Source organism: Labeo rohita, chromosome 7 (genome assembly GCF_022985175.1).
Source record: "Labeo rohita strain BAU-BD-2019 chromosome 7, IGBB_LRoh.1.0, whole genome shotgun sequence".
NCBI classification, from domain to species: domain Eukaryota; kingdom Metazoa; phylum Chordata; class Actinopteri; order Cypriniformes; family Cyprinidae; genus Labeo; species Labeo rohita.
Genome location: NC_066875.1, coordinates 18,306,129 through 18,316,221, shown reverse-complemented (window position 1 = coordinate 18,316,221; position 10,093 = coordinate 18,306,129). Strand labels below are relative to the sequence as shown.

Sequence of the window (10,093 nt, the reverse complement as noted above, 5' to 3'; positions counted from 1 at the left end):
TCAAAAAATCCTGAAAAAAATGTGCTCAACTGTTTTAAAAAGTTAGAATAAATAACAATAAAATGTTTTTTGAACAGCAAATCAGTTTTACATTTTAAAATATATTCAAATAAAAAGCTGTTTTTGCTGTGCTTTGGATCAAATAAACGCAGGCTTGGTGAGAAACTTTAAAAAAAAAAAACATGAAAAATCTTACTGTTCAAAAACTTTTGACTGGTATCTAATAGTTGTTGTTTTTTAAATCACCTTTTATCACCTGTACCATATCTGCGTAATGTGCTTATTGTACACCATATTGTTGTGCATTTAAAAATAAACTAATTAACTTTGACTTGAAAATATACTTATATTTATGCCACTGGGCCATTTCACTGTCTTCAACTGACTGGAGCTAAAAGACACACCCGTCTCCAGTAACTGTTTTATTGATCAGTCTTTAAACAGTAAGTGCATGCATGGCAAACTCTAAACAAAGAGTAAAAAACATTTTTATAAAGTGCAGTTTTGTGTGCCATGTTTTCCAGTTCTCCATTCATAAATTCAGATGACAACCTGCAGACAATTAAAGGGACAGTTCACCTGAAAATTACAATCCTCTCCTAATTTACTCACCCTCATGTCGTTCCAGACATGCATGACTTTTTTTTCTTCTGTGAAACATTAAAATATTTTGAAAAACATTTTTAGTGTTTTTTCTGTCAATGGTCACCAAAGCTGTCTGGTTACAAACAATTTTCAAAATATCTTTTTTATGCAGGTTTGAAGCACATGATGGTGGGTAAATGATGGTAGAATTTTCCTTTTTGGTGAAATAACCACACTTTCTCCCCTAACAGTACATTTGTTTTGGGATGATATAGGTGTAATGGTCAGGCAAGTTCTGTCCTCTTTGCCCTTTCCTGGAATTGATCACAAAGTGTCCTCTTGTGGAATGTTGTCTCAAACTCAAGCATGGTTATCCAGTAATGCTTCCAGAAGTCTTGCACTGTTAGTGATGGCTGTAGTGACCACTATGAATCTGCAACCTTTCAAATAGAACATTTCATATTAACCATATATTCATCTTGCTTGTTTACATAATAAGTATCTATAAAAACACAAAATGCATTCTAGAATATTTCACCTCTTTCCTTGCCAAGGAACCGGAGTGCAGAGATCTCAGAGAAGGTGCAGCCACCAAGAAACATCACTAGAACAATCCTTTGAGCATCAGTTTTATTCCTGGCTTCTGAACCACTACTGCCACCTGCAGCAAAAACAGTACAAAAGAGGGGAAATGTAGGCTTGACAGCAAAAAAAAAATTACATAAATAAAATTATTATTAACAATAATAATAATAAAAATAATTTTCTAAGCATATGAAATTTGACAAAATTTTTTTTTTTTTTCTAAATAATTATGAACACAGTTGAAATCAAAAGTTTACATACACCTTGCAGAATCTGCAAAATGTTAGTTATTTTACCAAAATAACAGGAATCACACAAAATGCATGTTATTTTTTATTTAGTACTGACCTGAATAAGATATTTCACATAAAAAGACATTTACATATAGTCCACAAGAGAAAATAATAGTTGAATTTATAAAAATGACCCCGTTCAAAAGTTCACATACGCTTGATTCTTAATACTGTGTTGTTACCTGAATGATCCACAGCTGTGTTTTTTTTTTGGTTTGTTTGTTTAGTCATAGTTGTGCATGAATCCCTTGTTTGTCCTGAACAGTTAACAGTTGCTTGCTGTTCTTCAGAAAAATCCTTCAGGTCCCACAAATTCTTTGGTTTTTCAGCATTTTTGTGTATTTTAACCCTTTCCAACAATGACTGTATGATTTTGAGATCCATCTTTTCACACTGAGGACAACTGAGGGACTCATATGCAACTATTAGAGAAGGTTCAAATGCTCACTGATGCTCCAGAAGGAAATACGATGCATTAAGATCCAAATTCAACTTTTTGAATTTGAAGATCAGGGTAAATTTAACTTCTGGGAACAAGTATGTACCTTTCGTAGCTTCTGAAGGGCAGTATTAAATGAAAAAATATGATATTTAGGCAAAATTAGAAAAAATGTACACATCTTCATTCTGTTTAAAAGTTTACTCTTCTGGCTCTTAATGCATCGTGTTTCCTTCTGGAACATCAGAGAGCATCTGAACCTTCTGTAATAGTTGCATATGAGTCCCTCAGTTGTCCTCAGTGTGAAAAGATGGATCTCGTAATCATACTGTCATTGTTGGAAAGGGTTCAAATACACAGCTGTGGATCATTCAGGTAACAACACAGCATTGAGAGTCAAATGTATGTAAACTTTTGAATGGGGTCATTTTTATAAATTCAACTACTATTTTTTCTAGTGGACTATATGTAAATGTTTTTTATGTGAAATATCTTATTCAGGTCAGTACTAAATAAAAAAATAACATGCACGTATGATCACTCTTATTTTGATAAATAATTAATATTTTGCAGATTCTGCAAGATGTATGTAAACTTTTGACTTCAACTGTATAGTCTGAACTATTACACCAACATATAATTATTTCACTTAGCTTACACACAGCATATAAAGCTTTATATAAACAAATACTTTGTTCAAACCTGTTACAGCAAATTCCTGTCCATTCAGCATACGTGTAACCTCCTCCAGACCTGTCCAACCATCTCTCTCCAACACCTGTGGACAGCAGCACCAGAAGCAAACATTTTAAAATGTTGTTCAGCAAGAAAAAGAAAAAATAAAGTCTTTTTGGAAAGCGAACCTGTTCGATCAGTTTGCAGCTCAGAGGAATATAAGCACCACTGAAAATATATGCCATGTCTCGTGGAACGCGAAGATCATATTCCTCACCAGACTTCGGTACCTGTATGCGTAGATTAGATGATGATGAAGTAAATATCATCATTTTATACAGTATATGTTTCTTTTTAGTAATTAAAATTTGTATGTTAACTAACCAGAGCTAGTCTTTTACTCAGAGCTCGAAAATTGCTCTTCTTAGCCAGTGAGGAAAAGGCATCTGTCAGCTTCCCTGAACAGAAAACATGAGAAACTATCCAATGTTTGTATGTGTACATTGTAGTCAATGTAATAAATATGAGAGTGAGAGAAAGAGAGAGAGCGACTGAGAGATTGCACTTGTCCACATTCTCACCTACAGTCTTGTCATTGACAAGTTTCCCCACTTTACTCTCCATGACTGTCAGTGTTTCTCCAGCTTGCTGTTCTTCCAGCAGACCCAGCTGCCTCAGGTTTGCAAATGTCAACAGGTGGTCTATACCATAACTCTGCACAAAAGACAACTTACGATATCATAGAGAACATAATCTCAAAAATATTTTCAGTAATTTAAGATGATACACTTAAAGGATTAGTTCACTTCCAGAATAAAAACTAAGATTTTTGAGGAGAACATTCCAGGATTTTTCTCCACATAGTGGACTTCAATGGTGGCCAACAGGTTGAAGGTCCAAATTGCTGTTTCAATGCTACTTCAAAGGACTCTACAGAATCCCAGCTAAGGAATAAGGGTCTTAAAATGAGCAGTTGTTTCACTAGATAAGATTTTTATTCCTCGGCTTGGATTTTGTAGAGCTTTTTGAGGCCACACTGAAACTGGAATTTGGACCTTCAACCAGTTGTCCACCATTGAAGTCCACTATATGGAGAAAAATCCTGGAATGTTTTACTCAAAACCCCTAATTTCTTTTTGACTAAAGAAAGTAAGAAATGAACATCTTGGATGACATAGGGGTACGTAATTATCAGGAAATTTTTATTCTGTAAGTGAACTACTCCTTTAAAGACATTCTTATAAAGTAATGCTTAATGAAGCTTTAGGTAAATGAGCAGTTCATAAATGTAAACATTCAGATCATAACATACCTGAAAGTACTGAGCTTTAAGAGATTTATAGTCTTTGGACAAAAGACCTGTGGGAGAATTAAATACATTATTGAACAGAAATCCTTGAAATAAACAACTTAAGCCATGGAATTTGTATAAAAGATCAAATCAAACTCACCGTTTTCTGTGATGGACAACAGGCAAAGGAGTCTAAGACTGTCGATCATTGACACCTGATGGACAGAGTTTCCTCAAGCATTATTATTATTGTAGCATTATCATAGCAGTGTCTTAGAACCAGTGTTGGGAAGGTTACTTTGGAAATGTAATAGGTTACAGATTACAAGTTACTCGATTTAAAATGTAATAAGTAGTGTAACTTTTCAATTACTTTATTAAAGTAATATAACTTAGTACTTTTGATTACTTTTCTAAATTTCTAAAATTTTCAACTGTTAAATCATTTTTTAAACCAGGCAGGGTTAACCTTACAGTAGCACCAAACACTTATTACTGTCAGACTTTCAAAATCCTTTACCAGGTGAATTAAGATTATAATAAGTAAGGGATAATATACATCTTTATATTGCAATAACAGCTGGCTGGATGTACATTACCTCACTTGCCACAAAAGCACCTAATTAGACATGAAACACTCATCTGAGTTGAAATATTTGAACGCAAAACTTCCATGAAGAAATCGGTTGCTAGCAAGTGGCAAGTTCAAACTAGAGAGACATTTTAGGGATACAGTGCAGTCATACCAGTTTTATTACACAACATTTCATCACATAAATAATGAAGTATTTAAGTAAGTAATTAAGTAAGTAGGTAGTTACAGTACTAGATTGTTAGTTATCTGACAGTGTACAAAAAATGGCAGCAGCTATGTTTAAAATAAAAGAACGAGTCCACGAAACCAGGATGACAGGATTAAGAAATTGTACACGATATTGGATTGAGGTTTAATATTTTATTAGCTAACCAAGCGCAAAGCTTCCACCAAGAAAAACTATCAAGTGTATAGCGCTGACTTATGTTGCTCAGATGAGTCTATGTTAATAGCTTTTATCAGTTGTTATCGGGGAATAACATACCTTGGAATGTCATGACTGACCAATCAGAATCAAGCATTCCACAGAGCCGTGTAATAATTTAATTTAAAGCACAACCACCACAATTTCTGACTTAACACTTCTTATTTACTTGTTTTTTGATCATTTTAGATCATTCTAAGGTTAAATTCAGATAACTATGATACTGGTTTTAAAATCAAATGTTTGCATAGTTATGACAGGAAACACTGGCATCTATGCTTTGGAAAAAAAAAACTATTCATCTTAAAAAATAAAGCATATGCATAAACCCAAATAGGAAGTAAAAGTTACTAAATAAGCATGTGTCCTATTCTGTGTCTCAAGTTCCTGAAACAATGGAGTCTCATTTTAGAGCAATCAGTGCAGTTTATAAAAGAAGTCAATTAAATCTGTATGTGTGTGTGCTTGTGTGAAAAATTTCAGACGTAACCCCCTTTGTAATCATTAACATTTTTCAAAAGTAACTGTAATTTAATTACATATTTTTTCTTAGTAACTGTAACAAATTAACAAATACATTTATTTTGTAATTAAACTACATAATTCCGTTACATGTAACTAGTTACTCCCCAACACTGACCATAACAATAACATTCTTTGTTTTTCATACCTGTCTATTGATATGTTCTTCAATGTAGGTGATACATTCACGAATCTCAAAGCCTTCAAGTAATGCTAATATATGGGGGGAAAAGAAAGAAAATATTGAAATGGGTGCGATTACAGTGTTGTCTTGTAAATCACATAATCTCATACTTATCAAGACATTTTACAATGTTCAGTCTTCAACAGCTCCTGGAAATCTTGCTTGGTTTTCTTCTTCATCATGGATTCGCTTGCACCAATATCTAGTGGAAGAAAAAAGCATGTACTTTTATTCATTAGTAAGAAACTGCTTTCATTTCTTGCAAGAAATAGTACGTACATAATTTGATCTATTTATGATGCCAAAGGAATCATTTGACAGATACTAATTTTCAAAAATGTGCATGAGGAGAGACTTTTTTATGTTTTTGAAATTGCTCTCTTAGGTCATTAATATTCTGATTTGGTGCTCAAAAAATATTTCTTGTTATTATTAAATATTTTTGTGGAAACTGTGTTTCCAAGATTTTTTAAGAATTGAAAGTAGTTTTTTTAGATAGAAGTCTTTTGTAACACTATAAATGTTATTACTATCACTTTCTATAAATTTTATGTGCCCTTGCTGACCCCAAAATTTTAAACAGTAGTGTATACACTACTTACGAAGACTGAGAAGACGGTGTTCCTGTTTCAGTCCTTTCAGTTCATCTGCAACAAATGCCTTCATCTGCTGGATGTCCATCCCACGCCGTTTCTGTTACCAGTTCACACATTTTAAATTACTGTCACAATGAGAATATGCTAAAATATATCCTAATGTGCTATAAAAACACATGGCATCTGTAGCAAGCACTTACATCATATGCTGTTTGAAGATTTTTGGCCTTTTGGCTTAAAAAGCCAAATACATTGGAGAAATGCTCATTCCTTATTTCATTGAACACCTGATGAATTAAACAAGCAGGGTTATATTCTTTTTTAAATAGCAGTTACTTACCACTGTCAGTTTAATAAACTCTATGTAACACTTACTTTATCTTGAGAGTTAAGCATCACTTTGATGCTCTTGTCAGAGGAAGTGACATCAGGTCCAAACTCCACACTGCCTAGAAACAAAATCAAAATGACATAAAAAAGGATTAAACAGAACATGTCAAAATTAACCTGTTATATGGATAGACATAAACGTGTTTTAAACAATAATGACACAAAGATCCTGTAATAAAAAAAATATGCACTTACCACATTTTATTCTGAAAATATCATCTACCAAACCCTCATAAACAACTTGAGAGCAGAGAGGAGTAACATAGTCCACATCTAAAATAGTAAAATACAAATTATGCAAGCTGATATTACAACAGAAATAGACAAGAGTCAAGAGTACCTCTAAATATAAATGTTTTTTTTTTTTTTTTTAATAATTCACCTCTGTCAATAAGAAAGACTTTTGCAAATTCAGGTTGCCTTGTTCTCTGTTCCCCCTCCTCCATTAGCTCCCTCCAGGATTCATACACCATCTACATACACAGACATACAGTATGACATGCCTTAATTCTCACCCATCAAAATCTGTTTATCTATGAGGTTTAGGGTTTTGTCACACTCCTCACCTTGGCACATCTACCAATCCCATACACCTTTGAGAAGGAACCATAGACAGACTGTAAAAGATGTAAAGCACTTCCTGCAGTGGTCACCCAGCGCTGGTCTCCCTCCTGGTGAATTACATAACAAACACTCATATATCAAACCCAAAATAAAAATCACACAACTAGTCAAAAGTTCCAGGACAGTGTGATTTCTTGAAAGGAATATATACTTTTGTTTAGTAAGGATGCATTGAATTAATCTGAAGTCAGTAAATAGATTTATGTTAGAAATAGATTTTTTTTTTTTAACTGTTATACTATCTATTCACACTTAAAAAAAAAAATCACAGTTTTCATAAAAATATTAAGCAGTTCACCATATTAGAATGATTTCTGAAGAATTGTGTGACACTGAAGTGTACACTACCAGTCAAAAGTTTTTGAACAGTAAGATTTTTAATGTTTTTTAAATGCTTCTCTCTCTTCTGCTCACCAAGCCTGCATTTATTTGAACCAAAGTACAGCAAAAACAGTAACGTTTTGAAATATTTTAGTAGTTAAAATAACCGTTTTCTATTCAAATATTTTAAAATGTAATTTATTCCTGTGATTTCAAAGCTGAAATGCAATTTTTAGCATCATTACTCCAGTCACATGATCCTTATTGCTCAAAAAACATTCATTATTATTATTATTATTATTATTATTAATAATAACATTTTTTATGTTAAAAAAAGCTGAGAAAGTTCTGAAGAACAGCATTTATCTGAAATAGAAATCTTTGTGACATTATAAATGTCTTTATCATCACTTTTAATTAATTTATAAGTATTGCTAAATAAAAGTATTTCTTTCTATAATTTATTTGCTTAAAAAATGATACTGACTGCAAGCTTTTGAATGGTATAGTGAATAATGTTACAAAAGCTTTTAATTTCAGATAAATGCTTATCTTTGGATCTTTCTGTTCACCAAATAGAAACTAGAGTAATAATGCTGAAAGTTTAGCTTTGATCACAGAAATAAATTACATTTTAAAATATATAAATAGAAAGCAGTTATTTTAAAGAGTAAAAACATTTCACAATAATACTGTTTTTGCTGTATTTTGGATCAAATAAATGCAGGCTTGTTTTTTGAGTTTTTTTTCATTATTCTTTTAAAAAATTAAAAATCTTAAAAGATTTGATCTGGTAGTGTACATATCAATAACATTTCTTCTGAATACATACTAAAAATCTTGAAATAGGTAAAAAATAATGATAATTAAAAAAAAAAAAAACAAAAGTACCAAATAAAAAAAACTTTTTGGCCCTAAAGATCTGTAGCATCCAAATCAGTATTACCAGAAAGTTATCTCTGAAGAATTCAGGCAGCTCTAAACTCAGTATGTCGTCATCCAGAGGAAGAATGTAGAAATTCCACTCATCGGTTGTAACATCTAAAAAAAAAACATCATAGTTAACGTCTGCATTAGGAGGCGCAGGACCAAAGATTAAAACATTAACACACTTAACCTACCTCCAAAGACTCCCTGCTCCTCCAAAACAGTCTCACATGCATAAAACTGTAAAGAATGTCATAATCACAGAACAAATCACACAACGAAATAAAAATGATGCATATGTTAACATAATCATCAAACCACTAGTTACCTTTTGTGGGGTGAATATGATCTTATATCTTCTAAATCTTCCAGCCACTTTGTCTGAATTAACTAAATCTGTAAACATTAAGACAAACTATTAAACTATGCTTCCTCCTGCTTTTCCACACAGTTTATATAACACTACATAACAGCAAACCATGCCAACCTGAAATCCACTTCACAGTTTGTATTCGAGGACGTATCAGAAAGCACAGCCTGCGAGAAAGAGAATGTGTACATTTTAGAGAGGAACTGTATAAACAAAATGTATTTTTACTTGATAAAAACTTGTTTACTTACTGGTCTGAATTGCTGACGATCGGCTTGAGCTCAACTTTGTACAGTTTGTCGACTTCATGTTGCTAAAGGCAAAAACCAAGTGTAGACTTGTTAGAATCATTAAGGTGTGAAAACATAATTGCATATTCATAATATTTCAAGAAGAAGATATAAGTTGCTAGTCATTTAGAAAGACACTGTGCCAATTCTTTCTCCTAAAATTTACTACATAATATCATACCTTGAGGATTGTGACATTTGCTATGCGATCGAGAGGGCTCATCAAATCAGCGTCAATAAATAAATCCTTCTTCCCTGGCAACTGCAAAACATACATGTTGACATTTACAATACAAAGTCAAAATGCAAAGCACTTTTCTAAAGAAACAGAAGAACAGTGGACGCTCGTGTCACCTGTTCCAGCAGGAAGATGAGCTGGTCTCTGGCCAGTCTTTTGAGCAGGGAGAAATCAGGCAGCTCAGGAGCATCTCTCCTCTCTGTGTGTGCCATATGGAGAAACCTATCACTCTATCCAAAGCTGGATACACCTGTAAAACAATTTTCTATAACATTACTGTCACTCAGATCTGTGGAAGCTGCATGTGCATGTGCAGGATGACAAATATCACTCGATAACTGCAGCTTCTGTCTGTTTTGCTCATGTCACTGAAGCTGGTTTTCCATTAGCAGCTCAAACTGACTATATTTTTATAGTTTATCAACATATCGGAACGTCCAATTCTACATCCCAAGTTAGCCACAATGAAACATTAATGTAGCTATTATAATTCATTTATTCAGCATGTATACAAAAGGCAGTGAATTCGTATCATACCTCGTCCACCTTTTTCCGGAAGTGGTTTTGCTATCTGTCTGACAGTCAGATTCATTTACCGTAAATCGGTTCGTTCGAACAGCAAAACCAGTTCAGTGATTCTTTTGAGTCATTTCATGGTCTTTGGTGCCACTGTGCCATTAAATGTTTTGAAACAATACCATAAAACCATATGTTTAGCACATGTCGCTATTTACTACGTTTTTC

The 10,093-nt window shown here is 33.1% G+C and overlaps 1 protein-coding gene across 1 annotated transcript; it reads right to left on the bottom strand.

Annotated features, from left to right (window-relative positions):
* Positions 1-407: 407 nt before the first annotated feature.
* vps33b (VPS33B late endosome and lysosome associated) lies at positions 408-9,952 on the bottom strand. The gene is made up of 24 exons (XM_051115204.1): positions 9,887-9,952; positions 9,466-9,599; positions 9,293-9,373; positions 9,073-9,134; positions 8,939-8,988; positions 8,780-8,847; positions 8,646-8,691; positions 8,471-8,565; positions 7,146-7,250; positions 6,962-7,052; positions 6,775-6,852; positions 6,565-6,638; positions 6,390-6,476; positions 6,196-6,286; positions 5,721-5,795; positions 5,558-5,622; positions 4,029-4,083; positions 3,890-3,936; positions 3,159-3,291; positions 2,962-3,035; positions 2,766-2,867; positions 2,605-2,680; positions 1,124-1,246; positions 408-1,025 (listed from the first exon to the last, which is right to left on the bottom strand). The coding sequence occupies exons 2-24, from the start codon at positions 9,559-9,561 to the stop codon at positions 946-948; spliced, it is 1,854 nt and encodes a 617-aa protein (XP_050971161.1). The 5' UTR covers positions 9,562-9,599; positions 9,887-9,952; the 3' UTR covers positions 408-945.
* Positions 9,953-10,093: the final 141 nt, after the last annotated feature.